The sequence below is a fragment of the Osmerus mordax genome, chromosome 10 (genome assembly GCF_038355195.1).
Source record: "Osmerus mordax isolate fOsmMor3 chromosome 10, fOsmMor3.pri, whole genome shotgun sequence".
Classification (NCBI taxonomy): Eukaryota; Metazoa; Chordata; class Actinopteri; order Osmeriformes; family Osmeridae; genus Osmerus; species Osmerus mordax.
Genome location: NC_090059.1, coordinates 2,025,874 through 2,046,084, shown reverse-complemented (window position 1 = coordinate 2,046,084; position 20,211 = coordinate 2,025,874). Strand labels below are relative to the sequence as shown.

At 47.6% G+C, this 20,211-nt stretch overlaps 1 protein-coding gene across 11 annotated transcripts in view; it reads left to right on the top strand.

Annotated features, from left to right (window-relative positions):
* The first annotated feature begins 1,782 nt into the window (after nt 1-1,782).
* camk2g1 (calcium/calmodulin-dependent protein kinase (CaM kinase) II gamma 1) overlaps nt 1,783-20,211 on the top strand; it is a 32,235-nt gene continuing 13,806 nt past the window's right edge. For 6 of the 11 annotated variants that reach the window (XM_067245509.1, XM_067245504.1, XM_067245507.1 and 3 more), the window contains exons 1-13: nt 1,783-1,942; nt 3,137-3,231; nt 9,938-9,997; nt 12,005-12,059; nt 12,374-12,439; nt 12,968-13,040; nt 14,950-15,052; nt 15,426-15,509; nt 15,902-15,996; nt 17,167-17,289; nt 17,601-17,684; nt 18,090-18,132; nt 19,893-19,952. In XM_067245509.1, coding sequence (XP_067101610.1) covers nt 1,878-1,942; nt 3,137-3,231; nt 9,938-9,997; nt 12,005-12,059; nt 12,374-12,439; nt 12,968-13,040; nt 14,950-15,052; nt 15,426-15,509; nt 15,902-15,996; nt 17,167-17,289; nt 17,601-17,684; nt 18,090-18,132; nt 19,893-19,952 — 1,006 coding nt within the window. In that variant the 5' untranslated portion in view covers nt 1,783-1,877. The remainder of the gene's footprint in view (nt 1,943-3,136; nt 3,232-9,937; nt 9,998-12,004; nt 12,060-12,373; nt 12,440-12,967; nt 13,041-14,949; nt 15,053-15,425; nt 15,510-15,901; nt 15,997-17,166; nt 17,290-17,600; nt 17,685-18,089; nt 18,133-19,892; nt 19,953-20,211) is intronic. The other 5 variants (XM_067245510.1, XM_067245506.1, XM_067245508.1 and 2 more) reach the window with 1 other exon arrangement.

The following is a 20,211-nucleotide window of genomic DNA, read 5'->3' as shown; positions in this document are numbered from 1 at the left end:
GATCTGCATTACTCCAGAGTTCTGGGTTTTTCTTGAGTCATTTACTAGTTATTGTTTACTATGAAGGGATGTCAGACACATGGTTTCTGGCTTCATAGTGTAGCATGGTGATAGCATTGTAATGACACTGCATACACAAAACAAATATTTACATGCACATGTATGTGCACAGAGATTCTTGAATGTTCTGGTAGGACAGGATGGCAGGAGAGGGTACTGGCATTCAGGCTCACAGTAATAACGTTTGAAAGCTGCTCAGACACACTGCTGAGTTCAGCTGAAATCATCTTCCTCTCACCTCCACCCCCTTTCTTTCTCTCCCGCTAGTTCAGACTGGCTAGTACAGTATGTGGATAGGACAACGTGTGTGGTTTGGGTGAGATTACAGTGTATAATTACATAACCACAGTGGGAGGAAGAGGAGGAGAAGGGAGAGGAGGAGAGGACAGGGTCAGTACATCGTTAACAATGGAGGACATGTTGAAAACGGCAACATTGCAGTGCTTGGTCCTCTCGCTCTCTCTTTCTTTTTCTCTCTTGCACTCCTACGCCCACCAACACACACAAACACACACATACTGCCTTCGCTGTTTGTGGTATCCCTTCAGCTGCAGTGGTTGCTGAGAACGCAATGCTGCTGAGAAAGCATCCTCCCTTTCCAAACCCCATCCTGTCTCTGATGGCCTCCTGCTAATGCCACATTAAACATTTAGCAAAGCACTCTGGATCTCTGTGACATCATCTCTCAGCGCCACCAAACCCAGCATCATTAATTGTGTGGAAACCTGATCCCGTTTTTCCTGAATTCACATGCTCTCTTTATCCCTCCCTCTCTCTCTCTGTCTGTCTCTGTCTCTCTCACACACACAGTCTAAATCCCTGGATCAGAATTGCTGTCTGAGAGCAGGCCCATTGATCTGTTTCGATCTCTGGCTAATGTCGGTGTGTGTGAGTGTCTCTCTCTGTGTGTGTGTGTGTGTTCTGCTGCAGTGCGTTAACAGATAAAGGTGGAGGATCAGGCCAGGGTGCATAACTACAGATGCTCATACACAGATGTCGCAACTCTCACATCTGCAAGGAAATGTAAGACTTAAACACATAGGCATTGGGAGAACTGGTGGTCTCCTTCGGAGTTAAGAGCCCACATTTAGAATATTAATGCTTCTACATCATTAATCAATAAAAACCACCAACCCCCCAAAAAATATTCCTTTTAAAATACACATCTGGAATATGATAAAAGATAAATACGGATTAGTCTACAGCTATTGCTTTATGCTAAGTGCAAATACGTACAGTACAGTGAAATTTATATTCTTAGTGGAAACATTGAACAGGTGATCAAGAACAATTGACGGGTAGTGTGTATGACAATGTTTAATACATCTGGATGTTATTGATTTATTTATTTTCTTTCAGAATACTGAAATTGCTTTGATCAACCCAGCTAAACAGCACTATTTAATCTTTAAAATCATGAAGAAAGGTTATTTCCCCCAAAAGCATTTGGGTCCGAATCTGGTTAAGCGCTGATTCGCACGATACTGCATCAATATAGCCAAGACTGATTACATGACTATGCTCAAAAAGCTGCTGAAATCTCGCGTTGCTCTCCCCCCCCTGTGCCAACCCCTCCCTTCCCGTCGCTGCCTCTCTCTCTCTCTCTCTCTCTCTCTCTCTCTCTCTCTCTCTCTCTCTCTCTCTCTCTCTCTCTCTCTCTCTCTCTCTCTCTCTCTCTCTCTCGCTCTCTCTCTCTCTCTCTCTCAGCTCGCCTGTCAGAGGAACGCCACTGTAGGAGGCTACCCTCCCCGGACACCGTGCGAGAGTTAGCCGCTGTGGTGCCCTAAAGCTCAAGGCTCCCCTCTAAGAGACTAATCATGGCTACTATCGTTACCTCCACCAGATTCACCGACGACTACCAACTCTACGAAGAACTCGGAAAGTAAGTGACTGCCGTAGTGCTCCAGTAGCTAGCTAGCTAGCTAACCGTATTTTGCCTAGTGGTCTAGCCTCCTACCCCCGCAAGCTCGTTTCTCACGTAAGCTAGCAGGCTTGTCGAGCTAGTACTAGTGTGAGCTAGGCGACCATCCTATTGTCTGGATGTTGACAGCAGATAAGGCTGTGTACTTGTGTGGTTTGGGCCGGGGTTTGGGCTCGCTAGCCGCTGTAATTATGACAAATAGCCTAAGAGAGGAATCGTATCCAGCTAATCTAGCCAATCAATAGATCACAATGCACAGCTAAATGGATAATAGCTATATCATGCTAACTAGGTGGTATAGTCCACTTGTCTAGCCGACGCCTTCCTTTTCGGTCTGACGAGTTAGTCAAGACGCAGGGAAAAGGTCCGGTGAGAGCCCCGTGACATTTGGTGGCACGGGCTGTCATTCGGTGTGGCCGTGCTAGATACGCTGTAGCGGGGTATGCGGAGATAGGCCCCGCCGCTCCAGAGGGCTAGCTGTCCCATTCCGACATGCCTGTACAGCGCAGGCTGCAAGGAGGCTCTAGCTAACGGGAGAACATGTAGATCATAGATAGCCCCGCTACTTAACCGTTGTCTTCAATCACAGCCGTCCTTCACAGGCCATTACTGTTGTTTGCACGGTGTCAAAACCAAACACTGACGAACCAAACGTAACAGCTGGCAGCATGAATTTCTAATGGAGCGTTCTTAGCAAGCATCTTGGCCACTACTAGTGGCACTAGTTATGCGGATTTGGCCTTTAAAGAGCAGGGGTGAGAGACATGTTTTCTCGGAATTTCGATGACGGAGAGAAAACCCAAGCCACACATCACCGGTGTTTGTTGTCCAGGCTGAATAGACGTTCCCGTATCTTTGAACTGGTTTGACACAGAATATAAAGAGTTGAAAGTCTAGCTTGCCACTGCTTGTGGTCTGATTGAGATGGCCACCCCCCTGTATGACCTGGATGATGGTCCACAGCCAATGACGGTTGAAGACTTTGTTTTCTGGCACCTTTCCAGGCTCTCGACCTTGGTAGAGAAACATTGGAGGCTACAATGAGCTGCATATATTGTTATGTGTTTGTGTGTGCAAACGTGTGTTAGCATGTGAGAAGGTGAACCTGTGGCGTTTGTAAACCCTGACTGATGTGATCACGTGTGCTCTTCATAGGGGAGCTTTCTCTGTGGTGCGACGTTGTGTGAAGAAGTCGTCTGGCCAGGAGTACGCAGCAAAAATCATCAACACTAAGAAGCTGTCTGCCAGAGGTAACATCCACCTGATCCTCACTGTCCTAGGGCCAGCTCTGTTAATGCAGCCGTGTGTGTGTGTGTGTGTGTATGTGCGTGTGTGTGTGTGTGTGTGTGGAGGTGATGGGAGGAGACTGTGCCTTTTAGTTAGTCATAATAACATTTGTCATAATGTCCTGTGATCTTGCCAACATTTAGCAGGTTATCATAACACACACCTCAGCAGAACAACTATGCATGCAGCCCAAAGCTCCTCAGTCACGCTTTCCTCTGCTCTTAAGGTTTCAGTACTTTTGCTCCTTGCCCACTGTCCCCCAAAGCCCTGTCCTCCCCTTCTCCTCTGCACCCACCAAGACATACCAAGACCTGCCTCCCTCATCCTCACTGGCAGGGGGAGTGGTGTGTATTGAGGCTAATCCACTTATGCTAAATGTATCTCATCAGGAACTAAGACCCCAAGGATTCCCTAGGCACCTCCCTGTTGGTGCTGCGCTGTCCTGTCCTGTGTGTGTGTGTGAGAGAGGACTAGTCAGTGTTGCGGGGGGGTTCTCTTACAGTATCACATGGTATCCGTGTATCATTAATCACATTCCTGTGTATAATTATGTTGAATGTTGTATTGTTATGTGGTATTGTCAAAGAGCAGATGCAGCTGTTTACCACGGGGCAAAGTTAGGATTCAGCACAGTCTCTGGGCTGTTTGAACTAGCCAACGTGACATGACTAGTGCTGGGCATGAAGGATACCTGTGTTCCTGCATATGTATGTGTGGAGACACAGAGGGAGACACAGAGGGAGAGACAGACGGAGAAACAGGGAGAGACAGAGGGAGAGACAGAGAGAGACAGAGAGAGACAGAGGGAGAGACAGAGGGAGAGACAGAGGGAGAGACAGAGAGAGAGACAGAGAGAGACAGAGGGAGGGACAGAGGGAGGGAGAGGGAGGGACAGAGGGAGGGACAGAGAGAGAGACAGAGGGAGGGACAGAGGGAGGGACAGAGGGAGGGACAGAGGGAGGGAGAGAGGGAGGGAGAGGGAGGGAGAGAGGGACAGAGGGAGGGACAGAGGGAGGGACAGAGGGAGGAACAGAGGGAGGAACAGAGGGAGGGAGAGGGAGGGACAGAGGGAGGGACAAGGTGGTAGGAGCATGTAGGTGAATGGAGAGCTTAGAGGGAAAAGGAGCAGGGTTGGTACAGGGAGAGGGAGATAAAGCAGTAGTAGGGTATAGAGTGGATCTGACCACAGAAGATTGTGCCAAGAAGAGTAGTGTAAGACACACACACATACAGACACACACAGACAGACAGACGGTGCGTGAGCGGGCGCAGAGCCCAATAGGATTTGGCTGTTTTTTTATAGTGCGCCAGGGCCGGTGTGACCTCACGCACGGCCTGGTGGGTAAGTCTCTGAAAGCCCTGGTAAACACTGCAGTAATCTGAGGAACAGGGGGGGGTGGGGACACACACCGTCACTGTCTCAGAGGGACAGCCCAGGGACACAGCCTGCCTGCCACTGCTGCCTCCTGGCTGGTGAGCTGGCAGCTGCTGGTTGGTCAGGCTGAAATGTCTCAGTGCTGACATGTGTACGAGCGATTGGCCATGGTGAGAAGGGTTACTGAGAGTTGTGTGTTGTCTTATTATGTGCCTGCATGCTTACATGGCTCTAGGCCCGCCCCCTGGCCAGGCAGATGTCCAATTAGAGAATAGCAGGAAGTAGCAGTAATTGTCTGCCTTCTTTTTCTCTGTTTACTACGACACACACCTTTACACACACACACACGCACACCTTTACACATTCACAAACACATCTGTACACAGGCCTGCCCACACACACGCACACCTTTACACACACAAACACACACACTTTTACACATTCACAAACACATCTGTACACTGGCCTGCCCACACACACACACACACACACACACCTTTACACACACACACACTTTTACACAGGCCTGCCTACACACACACACACCTTTACACACACACACACACACCTTTACACAAGCATGCCCACACACGCACGCACAGTCGCACACCTTTACACACACACACACACCTGTACACATGCCTGCACACAGGCCTGCACACACACACACACTTTTACACACGCCTGCCAACACACACACACACACACACACAAGCATAATACTATAGCCTACATATGCTGTATACATATCTTTTTATTTCTTCTGATGCTACTTTGTAGATTTTGCTAGCCAAATCATAAGAATGTCACTGTCCTGATGCCTGATTCTATCTATTTGGTGCATGTGACTAAAAAAACACTTTGAACATATAGTTTATACATTTATCGCCAACATTTACATTTATTCATTTAGCAGACGCTTTTATCCAAAGCGACTTCCAAGAGATAGCTTTAGTATTAGTATGTCGTATTCACTGATATTATCAGAACATAACAACGGTCAGTATTTGTAAAAGTGCATTAAATAAACAAACTCAACTGCATCACTTTTTAATCAAAACCTGGGGCAGACCTGTCAAAATAAAAACCATAGGCTACAAAGTGTCTGGTGGAAAAAGAAAACATGATGATGTCGTCAATGGTCGTATAGACTGGTGTACATTAGATGTTTTGAGTGAGGTATTTACATTACATTTAGTCATTTAGCAGACGCTCTTATCCAGAGCGACTTAAAGTAAGTACAGGGACATTCCCCCTGAGGCAAGTAGGGTGAAGTGCCTTGCCCAAGGACACAACGTAATTGCCTAGCGGGGAATCAAACCGGCAACCTTCTGATTACTAGACCGATTCCCTAACCGCTCAGCCACCACATGTCACAAGCCTGGAGAATAGTTTAAATGTGCACTGCGCATGTGTGCACAATTATTTTTTTCCAAGTAAGACTCAAAAAACCTGACCGACCTGGCGAGTCAGAACCTAACCTAGTTTGACCCAAACTCAACCGGACCCATTCCATCACTACTGTCCACACAAACATGTACACAGGCCTGTCCACACACACACACACACATGTACACAGGCCTGTCCACACACACACACACATGTACACAGGCCTGTCCACACACATACACACATGTACACAGGCCTGTCCACACACACATGCATGTACACAGGCCTGTCCACACACACACACACACACATGTACACAGGCCTGTCCACACACACATGCATGTACACAGGCCTGTCCACACACACCCACACACACACATGTACACAGGCCTGTCCACACAAACACACACATGTACACAGGCCTGTCCACACAAACACACACATGTACACAGGCCTGTCCACACAAACACACATGTACACAGGCCTGTCCACACACACACACACACACACACACACACATGTACACAGGCCTGTCCACACAAACACACACACACACACATGTACACAAGCCTGTCCACACACACACACACACACACACGTACACAGGCCTGTCCACACACACACAAAATAATTCCTTTGTTAATAATTCGTTACACAGAACTTTATTATATTAAATATTAATCCAAAATGATTCACAAAATCAACAACAACAAACAAATAATTTCTGCATATGCAGGTAGCAACGCTAGTGCTAAATAACTATTTAACTGGTCGGCTCCATGACGCCGGGTAAGTAGCTAGCTCCTGAGACTTCTCACCAAAAGAAAGAAGGTTCCCCTTCGTTCTTTTGTCTTCGTTCGAAGACATGTTCGTAGGTACTTAGCGAAAAGTAGCCTCAACTTTCCTAGACCTTTAGCTACGGTACTAATGCTGAGGGCTCGCTGATATAGCTGTCTGTCTTACTAGAACGGCGGGTCTATGCGTCGTTGCTAACGTGTGCTGACGTTGTCACTGTGTGTGTATGTGAGAAAGACGCGTGAGTGACGGAGGGGGAGAGCAGGGAAAGGAAATGCAGCTGAACGAATACGCTGGGTGTTTTAACCTAAATATTGTTAAAACATTTTTTTTAAGAAACACAATATGTGGAGGCCGGTGTAGATTCTGTGGAGCACCGCCAAGGAATTAGTCTGTGTGGGAAACACTGATATGGACCGGAATCACATAGCCTCAGTGGTTATGGAACAGTGATGAAGGTATTGTAGTGGTGCTGGTAGGGAAATTGATTTAAGGTTGTTAGAGTTCCTTTTCCAATCGGCATTGTGGACAACACATCCACAAGCAAATTTAATGAATTCATATGGTGCAGTGACTATGCACCAGAGTCCACACACATACACATACTCAGCGCACACACACGCAGATACTGGGGTGCTGTGATCCTCTTCTAGCAAATGGACATTCCATGTAATCCTTTAGCCTCTGTCTCTCTATCTTACTCTATCTGTCTCTCTCTCCTTCTCTCCTCCCTCCCTCCCTCTCTCTCTCTCTCTCTCTCCTTCTCTCTCTCTCTCTCTCTCTCTCTCTCTCTCTCCCCCCCCCCCTCTCTCTCTCTCTGTCTCCCCTTCCTTCCCTCCCCCCGCCCCCTCCCTCTCTCTCTCCCTCTTTCTCCTTCTGTCTCTCTCCTTCCCTCCCCCCTGCCCTCTCTCTCTCTCTCTCTCTCTCTCTCTCTCTCTCTCTGTCCCTGCTGAGTCACCAGTGTAATGAGCCTGAGACAGGAGGCTGTGTAGCAGTGGAGCTGCAGTGGAGCTGCAGTGGAGCTGAGCCCTCACCTGTGTGACTCAGGAAGGAGGACATGGGACTGGCAGGACGTTTAGCAGTGTGTTCCACAAAACACAACCGCCTGTTGAGAGGTTATTGAATTACGCATCGGATACTTAGCGCTGCAATATCTAATTAGGCTGAACTGTTTGTAGAAAATCTGATCAAATTAGATTTTTCAGCCACATTTAGTCTAGTGAAATCAAACTGAAATAGACCCGCTCATTTGTGCTTGGTGGTTAGGGTGTGCATGCACATCTTCAGTGATGATAGAGTCTTCGTTCAGTCGTTGTTGGTGTTGTTTACACACACAGTCAGACTCACTGTGCTAACACCAGGATTACCCCCAGATACCCCTCGGAAGTAGAAGGAGATTAGAGGCTCATTTAGTTCCCCTCCATCTCTCTCTTTCTCCATCTCAATCTCCATCTCTACATCTCTTTCCATCACTCTCCATCTCTCTTTATTTCTCTCCATCTCAATCTCCATCTCTACATCTCTTTCTATCTCTCTCCATCACTCTCTATCTGTCTTTATTTCTCTCCATCTCAATCTCCATCTCTACATCTCTTTCCATCTCTCTCTCCCTCCCGCCATCTCTCTCTCTAGTCCCTAGCCCTGTCCTGTCATATCCGTGCAGCATTACAGTATCACCAGCAGGCTGAGACGAGGCTTCAGACAGCGTTGTTGTTTGTGTGCGTGTGTGTGTGTTTGCGCGTGTGTGTGTGTGTGTGTGCATGTGTGTGCGTGTGTTTGCGTGTGTGCGTGTGTGTGTGTGTGCATGTGTGTGTGTGTGTTTGCGTGTGTGTGTTTGCGTGTGTGCGTGTAGGCTATGTGTCCCCAGCCAGACAGAAGTGCCAACACTGCAATGTTCCTGTGCTGGGGCTGGGAGCTGCCCCACTACAAATATACTCTCTCCACACAGCGGCTTGGAAGGCTTTGGTTGGGATTCCCATGTTCTCCCCTAGCCCTTTATTATGCTGTGTTCACACCAAAAGCAAAGCTTGTTACTCGCTCGTTTATTGGCGTGATTCGCCTTACTCTTCAGGATTTAACCGTTTTGGTTTTCCCCATTTAATTTCTTCTAAAACTTTAGCGACACAGCGTCAACATTTTCAACTGAAATTTGCATTGCACGGCGTGAATTTGCGTGTTTGCATTGACTTTACATGTAATCAAAAAAAAATTGTGAACACAGCGTTATTCTGGGTACCTTCATCACTGTGGGTTTGACCTCCTGCCTTTCCAGTAAAGATGCTGTTCATAGGCAAATGCCTCACGGACTCTCAGCCTGCTAACACAGTAATGCTTACTTTCATTCAGTTAGCATACGCCAAACTGCTGAGACCCATTGCACATACAAAAGTGCATGTAGTAAGTGCAGTAGGTAGTCAATCATTTGATGTGCACAGTTCTAACAGTATTACAGTGGTTAATACCTCTCCTTTTCCTCCCACCTCACTTTTTCCTCTCCTGTTCTCTCCTGTTCCTGTTCCTCTCCTGTTCTCTCCTCCTGTTCCTCCATATCCCTTGTTCCTCTTCTGTTCCTCTCTTCTCCTGTGTTCCTCTGCTGTCTCTCTCCTGTTCCTCTCCTCCTGTTCCTTTCCTGTTCCTCCATTCTCTTGTTCCTCTCTTGTTCCTCTCGTTCCTCTCTCGTTCCTCTCTTGTTCCTCTCTTCCTGTTTCTCTCCTCTTGTTCCTCTTCCTCTCCTCTCCTCTTGTTCCTCTTCCTCTCCTCTCCTCTTGTTCCTCTCCTGTTCCTCTCTTGTTCCTCTCCTCTTGTTTATCTTCCTCTCCTCTTGTGTATCTTCCTCTCCTCTTGTTCCTCCCTGTTCCTCTCTTGTTCCTCTCCTGTTCCTCTCTTGTTCCTCTCCTGTTCCTCTCCTGTTCCTCCCTTGTTGCTCTCCTGTTCCTCTCCTGTTCCTCTCTTGTTCCTCTCCTGTTCCTCTCCTGTTCCTCCCTTGTTCCTCTCCTGTTCCTCTTGTTCCCCTCTTGTTTTTCTCTTGTTCCTCTTCCTCTCCTCTTGTTCCTCTCCTGTACCTCTCCTGTACCTCTCCTCTTGTTCCTGTTCCCCTCTTCTATCCCCAGACCATCAAAAGCTGGACCGAGAGGCCCGTATCTGCCGTCTGCTAAAACACCCCAACATCGGTGAGTGGCTCTGTGGTTATGTTACTTCTGCAATGACAAAAATAATTCTGATTGTCCCTCAAGCCACCCAGTGCAGAGGGAGGAGGTCATGTGATGAAGTGATGGATGAGGTGGGGGAGGAAACAGAGGGGGGTATAAAGACACCCTTGTTACTCTTTCTTCTCTCTCGTTCTTTCACTGGATGTTTCTATGTCTGCAGGTATTTACAGTTAGCTCCATAAGTATTTGGACATTGACACAATTTTCATCATTTTGGCTCTGTATACCACCACAATGGATTTGAAATGAAACAATCAAGATGTGCTTTAAGTGCAGACTTTCAGCTTTAATTTCAGGGTATTTACATCCAAATCAGGTGAACGGTGTAGGAATTACAATACATTTTATATGTGGCCCCCCCCTTTTTAAGGGACCAAAAGTAATTGGACAATTGGCTGCTCAGCTGTTCCATGGCCAGGTGTATGTTATTCCCTCATAAAGGGAGTTCGTTATTTCATTGACAAGGAGCAGATAAAAGGTCTAGAGTTCATTTCAAGTATGGTATTTGTGTTTGGAATCTGTTGCTGTCAACTCTCAATATGAAGTCCAAAGAGCTGTCACCATCAGTGAAGCAAGCCATCGTTAGGCTGAAAAATCAAAACAAACCTATCAGAGAGATAGCAAAAACATTAGGTGTGGCCAAATCAACTGTTTGGTACATTCTTAAAAAGAAAGAACGCACTGGTGAGCTCAGCAAAACCAAAAGACCCGGAAGACCACGGAAAACAACTGTGGTGGATGACAGAAGAATTATTTCCCTGGTGAAGAAAAAAACCCTTCACAACAGTTGGCCAGATCAAGAACACTCTCCAGGAGGTAGGTGTATCTGTGTCAAAGTCAACAATTAAGAGAAGACTTCACCAGAGTAAATACAGAGGGTTCACCACAAGATGTAAACCATTGGTGAGTCTCAAAAACAGGAAGACCAAATTAGAGTTTGCCAAAAATCATCTAAAAGAGCCTGTACAGTTCTGGAACAACATCCTATGGACAGATGAGACCAAGAAGAAGAAGTGGAATGTTCTGCAATGGCCAAGTCAAACACCTGACCTAAATCCAATTGAGCATGCATTTCACTTGCTAAAGACAAAACTGAAGGGAAAATGCCCCAAGAACAAGCAGGAACTGAAGACAGTTGCAGTAGAGGCCTGGCAGAGCATCACCAGGGACGAAACCCAGAGTCTGGTGATGTCTATGGGTTCCAGACTTCAGGCTGTCATTGACTGCAAAGGATTTGCAACCAAGTATTAAAAGTGACAATTAGATTTATGATTATGTTAGTTTGTCCAATTATTTTTGGTCCCTTAAAAAGGGGGGGGCCCACATATAAAATGTGTTGTAATTCCTACACCGTTCACCTGATTTGGATGTAAATACCCTGAAATTAAAGCTGAAAGTCTGCGCTTAAAGCACATCTTGATTGTTTCATTTCAAATCCATTGTGGTGGTATACAGAGCCAAAATGATGAAAATTGTGTCAATGTCCAAATACTTATGGACCTAACTGTATTACGGAATTGTACTGTTACTTTGTTACAGTATGTAACACTGAGTACAATCTAGGACATGGTGCTCCTTGTAGCAGCCCCCTCCTGCTCTATGCCAGTTTAGCCTTAGATAAACTTTAGGACAAAGAGAGAGGGAGAGAGAGTGACAGATGGAGAAAAGGAAAATAACAGGACAAGCAGACAGGGAGGTAGAGGGAGGGAGAGGGGGAGAGGGAGAGGGAGGGAGAGAGAGAGGGGGAGAGAGAAAGAGAGACGCTCGCTCAGTTCTTACTGCACGGCCAGCCTGCTCGTCTTATTACACAACTTTTCACTTTACATAACTGCAGCCTAACCCTGGTCCCAGCTTCATCACCAACCTCACCCTCCTCTCTCTCTCTCTCTCTCTCTCTCTCTCTCTCTCTCTCTCTCTCTCTCTCTCTCTCTCTCTCTCTCTCTCTCTTTCTTTCTTTCTTTCTTTCAGTGAGACTCCATGACAGTATCTCTGAAGAAGGCTTTCATTACCTGGTCTTTGACCTGTAAGTATACACTGTTATAGGCAACGGAACAGGGTCTTTTTCACACGTTCTGCCTCTATACTAGCGGGGTTTGTTGGTTTGTGCTGACAGCCTGTGTTTCCATGCTGTGTGTGTCCTGTGTGTGTGTGTCCCGTGTGTGTGTGTGTCCCGTGTGTGTGTGTCCTGTGTGTGTGTGTCCCGTGTGTGTGTGTCCCGTGTGTGTGTGTGTCCCGTGTGTGTGTGTCCCGTGTGTGTGTGTCCCGTGTGTGTGTGTCCCGTGTGTGTGTGTCCCGTGTGTGTGTGTCCCGTGTGTGTGTGTCCCGTGTGTGTGTCAGCGTGACGGGAGGAGAGCTGTTTGAGGACATCGTAGCCAGGGAGTATTACAGCGAGGCAGACGCCAGGTACGTACCTCAGGTTTCCCTGGTTACTTAGCTACACCCTCCAGGTCAAACCACTTGGAGATTAGGATTGGACACACAGATGTACACACAAACTGAATGCATGTGTTCTCGGACACACACAAACACAATGAATGGGGATTGTTTTGTATCCTGGTTTGCTGTGTTTCCTCGTCAACAGGTATATCTGTATTCTAGCCATCTCTGCTGAATCCACCCTGCAGTCCTCCCTCATTCGCTCTCATCTCACTCCCTCTCTGCCTCCCCCTCCCCCGGGGGCGTGCGCTCACACACACATACATGCTTTTATGCTGGAAGATGATATCAGCATCCAGAGTTGGTAGTTTCTATGTTGTTAACCCCCACACATGTCAACTGCGCTCAACCTTTCTTTCAGTTCAGTTGCCGGACATTTGCCATGTATTAATGATGTATGTGATATGTTTGGTAAATGTGGTGAATGCTAATCTCTCTCTCTGTGTCCCTCTCTCTCTCTCTCTGGCCCTGCCCCCCCACCATCTCTTCCTTTAGTCAGTGTATTAATCAGATCTTGGAGAGTGTCAATCATATCCACCAGCATGACATCGTGCACAGGGACCTCAAGGTGAGTGGCTGCTGTCGCCATGGCAACCACACACACCAACATGTCCATGGCAACGCTCGCTTCCCCGTCGCTCTCTCTCTCTCTATCTGTTTCTCTTACCATACTCCCCTTACATCCATTTTTTACTCCTCCCCCTATCTCTCTGTTTCTGTTTCCCTCTCTCTTGGTATTGCCCCCCTCTTCTCTTTACATTTCCTTCAGGACTCTGAACATGAGTGTGTGCGCTGGAGAGCAGGGTACAGAAATTGCCTGTCATCAGAGCATAAGGGCAGGGGATAATTCATGGTGGGATTCCCCCCCCCCCCCCCCCCATGATAAGAAACTAGCTCTGACCATTGTAATGAGGCCCATTATAAGAGGGCAGTCTTACTGTTGTAATGAGGCCCATTATAAGAGGGCAGTCTTACTGTTGTAATGAGGCCCATTATAAGAGGGCAGTCTTACTGTTGTAATGAGGCCCATTATAAGAGGGCAGTCTTACCGTTGTAATGAGGCCCATTATAAGAGGGCAGTCTTACCGTTGTAATGAGGCCCATTATAAGAGGGCAGTCTTACTGTTGTAATGAGGCCCATTATAAGAGGGCAGTCTTACTGTTGTAATGAGGCCCATTATAAGAGGGCAGTCTTACTGTTGTAATGAGGCCCATTATAAGACTTAAGAAGGGCAGTTTGACCATTGTAATGAGGCCCATTTTAAGAGGGTAGTCTTACTGTTGTAATGAGGCCCATTATAAGAGGGCAGTCTTACTATTGTAATGAGACCCATTATAAGAGTTAGGCAAGGCAGTCTTACTATTGTAATGAGGCCCATTATAAGAGTTAGGCAGGGCAGTCTTACTATTGTAATGAGGCCCATTATAAGAGTTAGGCAGGGCAGTCTGACCATTGTAATGAGGCCTATTATAAGAGGGCAGTCTTACTGTTGTAATGAGGCCCATTATAAGAGTTAGGCAGGGCAGTTTGACCATCGTAATGAGGCCCATTATAAGAGGGCAGTCTTACTGTTGTAATGAGGCCCATTATAAGACTTAGGCAGAGCAGTTTGACCATTGTAATTAGGCCTATTATAAGAGGGCAGTCTTACTATTGTAATGAGGCCCATTATATGAGGGAAGGGAAAGAGAATGAAGAGCCTCAGAGTAACCATGACAACCTGACTGACATCACAACAGCCTGTTTTCACAGGAGCGACCTTTGTCGTGTTTTCATCCGTTTGGTGCAAATGAACATGAAACCGTCCTCCTTTTCTCCTCCTGCAGATGAACCACATTTCATCTGCAATTTCACTGCATTACAATGTGAGAGAGTGTGTGCATGCTATTGCATGCATGCACATTCACCCGTTTCCTCACGTGTGTGTTTGTTGGTGCTGTCGGCCTGATGTGTCGGCCTCTCGCGCTGAGTGGGCTTGTACTGCAGCCCTTAATGTTCTACTGCTCAAATAACGGCCATCTCAAACGCTGCCACACAAACACATACCACACATTTAGTATTCACCCCACTGTAGCGCCTAAATGACTCCCTAGTGGTTTCCATGACTACAAGCCCATGTCCATATATGGTCTTGTAGAGAGGATCTCTCTGTCTCCTCTCCTCCTCCCAGCTCTCTTTCCATCTCTCTATTTCCTATACAGTAAACCTCCCCTATGTCTGTTACATTAAACATTGCCATAACTCTCTCTAAATATGTATGTATATCTATGTATTTCTGTAGAAGGAAATGCATTGAGGGTTGTGTCTGTATAAATTTGTGTCTGTATGAATTTGTGTCTGTATGAATTTGTATCTGTATGAATATGTCTGTATGAATCTCTGTTTGTATAGCTCTGTATAACTGTATGACTGTGTACAACTCTGTGTGACTGGGTGTCTGTATAACTGTGTCTAACTCTGTGTGACTGTCTGTCAGCCTGAGAACCTGTTGCTGGCCAGCAAGCTGAAGGGAGCAGCAGTGAAGCTAGCAGACTTTGGGCTAGCCATCGAGGTGCAGGGAGACCAACAGGCCTGGTTTGGTGAGAGAGCTTTCTCTAATAAACCCACACGCCAACACTAACTCACACAGAAGTGGATCAGCAGGAATTACAGAGCCGACTTCAATAACGGCTTCACTGGCGCTTTGACTTTTTTGGTAGTTGAGTATTCTGTCGATTAAACAAGTTACACCAGAAAAAAAAGTTTAAAAAAAGTTTGCCTTACAAAATCATTGCAAACATGCAAATATATGCAAATATGATAGCATTAGCATGATTATATGAAGCTGGCATATAGCTAGAGGCCTAGAGGATGTGTTCTGTCAGCCAGCCTGACTTGAATGAGAGACAGAAGAGAAATGAGGTGAAACAGCGTGAGCAGACAGCAGTGAAACCCTCCTCGTGTCTCTGGCAGGTTTTGCGGGCACCCCTGGATACCTGTCCCCAGAGGTTCTGAGAAAAGACCCCTACGGCAAGCCTGTGGATATCTGGGCCTGTGGTGAGCACTAACACCCTGCGTCACACCCTCGTACACACAAACACTCATCTCGGGAGGTCAGGGTGGGTGACTAGCAGTCACTAAGTCACCATTCTGGTCACTAGACACAAGACTAAAACTTCAAATGCTCCCTGCTGTGTACAGGAGACACTTAAAGGGAATTTTGGCTGCAGTTTGGCGGACATAGCTTGTGTAGTTTTGTGTGGGAACTACAACAAATATGGGGTTATGACGGTTACGATTATGATAAAAATTCAGGCCAAGTCTTTCAATACATACTGTAGAAATTGATCCCAGAGTAGAGTTGAAGGAAATTTCTCACCCCCTTCTTCTCTCTCTCCCTCTGTCTCCTCGCTCCCTCTCTCTCCCACTCTCTCTGTGTCTCTCCTCAGGTGTGATTCTGTATATCCTGTTAGTTGGCTATCCTCCATTCTGGGATGAAGACCAGCACAAACTCTACCAGCAGATCAAGGCTGGGGCCTACGACGTATGTCAGTGTGTGTGTGTGTGGGGAGGGGGGTTCTCCTTTGAAGGGAGCAGGTGAACGGTTAGGAGTGTTAAACAGAGAGATGCGATGGAGCTATTGATCCTATCAGGGCCCCCTGACGCATTGCAGAGGTGTGTGTGTATTCTCCTTTCCTGCACTCTGTGGTAATGAAGTTTTCAGTTTGCTAAGTAGAAGCAGAATCCCCCGTCTGTCTCCTGTTTAATTAATGACCTCAGTAGACAGAGTACTAATATAATGTATGTGTTCCTCTCTACTTCTTCCTCTCTCTCCCCCTCACCCTCTCTCTCTGCCCCTCACCCTCTCTCTCTGCCCCTCATCCTCTCTCTCTCCCCCTCACCCTCTCTCTCTGCTCCTCATCCTCTCTCTCCTCCTTACCCTCTCTCTCCCCCTCATCCTCTCTCTCTGCCCCTAATCCTCTCTCTCTGCTCCTCATCCTCTCTCTGCCCCACCCTCTCTCTCTCCCCCTCATCCTCTCTCTCTGCCCCTCATCCTCTCTCTCTCCCCCTCATCCTCTCTCTCTGCCCCTCATCCTCTCTCTCTGCTCCTCATCCTCTCCCTCTCCTCTCTCTCTGTTCCTCATCCTCTCCCTCTCCTCTCTCTCCTCTCTCTCCTGCCCCTCTTCTCTCTCTTTTTCCTCTCCCCCTCTCTCTCCTCCCCCTCTCCTCTCTCTCTCCTCCCCCTTTCCTCTCTCTCTCCTCCCCCTCTCCTCTCTCTCTCTCTCCTCCCCCTCTCCTCTCTCTCTCCTCCCCCTGCTCCTCTCTCTATCTTCCCCCTCTCCTCTCCCTGCTCCTCTCTCTCTTCCCCCTATTCCCCCCTCTCTCTTCTCTCCCTCTCCTCTCTCTCTCCTCTCTCTCCTCCCCCTGCTCCTCTCCCTCTCCTCCTTCTCCTCCCCCTGCTCCTCTCTCCTCTATCTCTCCTCTCCCTCTCCTCTCCCTCTCCTCTCTATCTCTATCTCTCTCTCTCCTCCCTCTCCTCTGTCTCTCTCTCTCTCTCTCTCTCTCTCTCTCTCTCTCTCTCTCTCTCTCCTCCCCCTGCTCCTCTCCGGCTCCTTTCTCTCCTCTCTCTCATCTCTCTCTCCTCCCCCTCTCCTCTCCACTCTCTCTCTCTCCTCTCTCTCTCCTCCCCATCTCCTCTCCCTCTCCTGCTCAGTTCCCCTCTCCAGAGTGGGACACAGTCACTCCAGAGGCTAAGAACCTGATCAACCAGATGCTGACCATCAACCCAGCCAAGAGGATCACCTCTGAGCAGGCCCTCAAACACCCCTGGGTCTGCGTAAGTACACACACACACACTCTCACACAGACACACACACTTATAATCAAATCAAATCAAAATGTATTTGTATAGCCCTTTTTACACGCAAGCATGTCACAGAGGGCTTCACATACGCCCATAAAACTGCCCCTCAACCAACCTAAACCAATACACACCCCTACACACACAAACTCACTCTCACACACACACACACACATACACACACTAACTCACACACAATCACTCTTACACACTCATATATACACATACACACACACAGACAGACAGTGTTTGGTGTAAGCTCTAATGCTCTTCTCTGTTGTCCTCAGCAACGCTCCACCGTGGCGTCCATGATGCACAGACAGGAGACTGTGGAGTGTCTGCGCAAGTTCAACGCTCGCCGAAAACTGAAAGTACTTCTAACCCAGCACACCTCTCCACTACACCTCCTCCAGCCCTGTCTCTTCTCCCTCTCCACTACACCTCCTCCAGCCCTGTCTCTTCCCCCTCTCTACTACACCTCCTCCAGCCCTGTCTCTTCTTCCTCTCCACTACACCTCCTCCAGCCCTGTCTCTTCTCCCTCTCTACTACACCTCCTTCAGCCCTGTCTCTTCTCCCTCTCCACTACACCTCCTCCAGCCCTGTCTCTTCTCCCTCTCCACTACACCTCCTCCAGCCCGGTCTCTTCTCCCTCTCTACTACACCTCCTCCAGCCCTGTCTCTTCTCCCTCCACCTCACCCCCCCCGTCTCCTCACAGCTCTTGTCTTCCCAGGAGGTTGTGCTCTCCCCCCCTCACTTGTCCTCCTTTCTGTCTAGGGGGCCATCCTGACCACAATGCTGGTCTCAAGAAACTTCTCAGGTAGGTGTGGGGTGCTTGTGAGTGTGTATATATGTGTGTATGTGTGTGTTAGGGGTGGCCGGTATACCGGTATGAACACGAATACCGGTACGGCTTTGTACCATGATATGGATTTTGCCATATCATGTATATCACGATATATTCATAAATGTATTAAGTGAAGTGTTTCTGTTTGGTATAAAATAGTCAAGTGATACAGCCTAGTGTGCTACTTCAAATTTGTATCTTTTACAAAAAAAAACATTTAAGCATGGACGCTGCATGTATTGTGCCAGCCAATGAAAGTCAACAAACAAGCTAGCGCAACTCCAGAGGAAGCAAACATTCATTGGAATAAACTGCTTTTGTTGGCAAGTATAAGCAAGCTTTAATGATGTCTGAAATAACGCCAGTGGGATTGATTTGCTGGACGAAGAAGAAATGGTTAAAACGGCCTCTTCTGTCGTTTGGAAATGGTTTGGTTTCAAGTTATCCAACATCGACCAACAAACAGTAGCCTACTCTTTAAGTTGTGTCGTCGAATTGTGCTAGCCAAATGTGGAAACATTAGCAATCTTTTTCACCACCTGAAAGCCATGCATGTGTGTGACTATGAACAATCTACCAGAATGCTTTTAACAAATCAAATGCCAGGTTGGTTAGAATTGTGAAATGTTTATTCTAGGCCAACAGAATCGAATATTCAGCCATGTAATAGTTGTTTATAGCTAACTCACTACAACTATTTAACAGAGTTTTCTTGCGATCCCATAAACGTAGGCTACTGTTGAGCACTAAAGTCGCTCTTACGTGGCAAAGCACTGCAAAAGTTGGAAAATTCAACTCATGCGTGCCGGAGTTACCCAATCCAAATCCGTCCGAGTGCGGTAGATTAGCCGCTGCGGTGCTGATTGCAGAATAACTAATATATCGTGATATATACCGTTACCGTCGGTGCTTACGAATTATACCGTGATAAACATGTTGGCCCATACCGCCCAGCCCTAGTGTGTGTGTATATATGTGAGTGTGTGTATACTGTATATGTTTGTGTGTATGTGTGTGCCTCCAGGTACCATGTTCTAATGTTCTCTCCACTACTCCTCGTTTCTGTGAGAAAGCGCATGCAGCTGTAGAGGCCAGTCATTGAGTGTTTGTGTTGTGGAAGGTAGACTGATAGAGAGAGCGGTGTGCTGTCAGACCTAGAGACTGCTGCTGTTGAGGAGCGAGGACGCGCTGGCGTTGTGAGAGCATTCCTCCATGTTCAGCTCACCTGTACCGTGTGGGGTTTGTTTGTTTTATGTGAAGGGGTAACCATCATTATCTGTGCTAACATCTCTCTCCTTGTGTGTCCTCCTTTCTGCTTTCTCTCGTGTGTGTGTGTGTGTGTGTGTGTGTGTGTGTGTGTGTGTGTGTGTGAGAGAGAGAGAGAGAGAGGTGACGTACTGGAAGTCTAGAATGGGTTATTGAGGTTTCATTTCGTAGCTTGACAGCGGTGTCCCGGCCCTGCAGGTACCTGTAAGGGTTCATGTGGACGTAGTTCCTGTGGCCCTCTAGAGAGCCCGGGTCTACACGCTCCGTGTCTGTGGGCCGAAAGGGAACCACCAGGGTTCCTCCCTGTGGTCCGGTCCTATGTGTTCTCCTGCACCTGTCTCCAGCCATCCTCGCAGGCTTGGCGTGGGATGAATGGAGACATGTGCAGGTGGAGCCGAGGGGGTGAGGTCAGCTAGCGAAGGCTGATTGGCCGAGCCCCCCCAAACTGTAGCGTTTCTATCCACTAGTGGGCCGGCAGCATACCAACTCTGCTGCTGCCTCCTCCACTGCCTCGCTGGCACAGGAAGGTATGTCCCTGGGACACGCCCACCCATTTCCTCCTCACACACACACACTCACACACACACATACATACACACACACCTATCCTGGGGCGGCGCAGTGCCCCCCCTATTCCGCTTCCCGCATGCAAGCCTGACCCTTCCCCTGTTATCACACACACACACAGCATACCCTCTCTTATCAGTGGATATCATCTAAATGAACACACTATATTCACAACACACACTAAACACACGCCATATGTACAGTACTGTAATAACGATG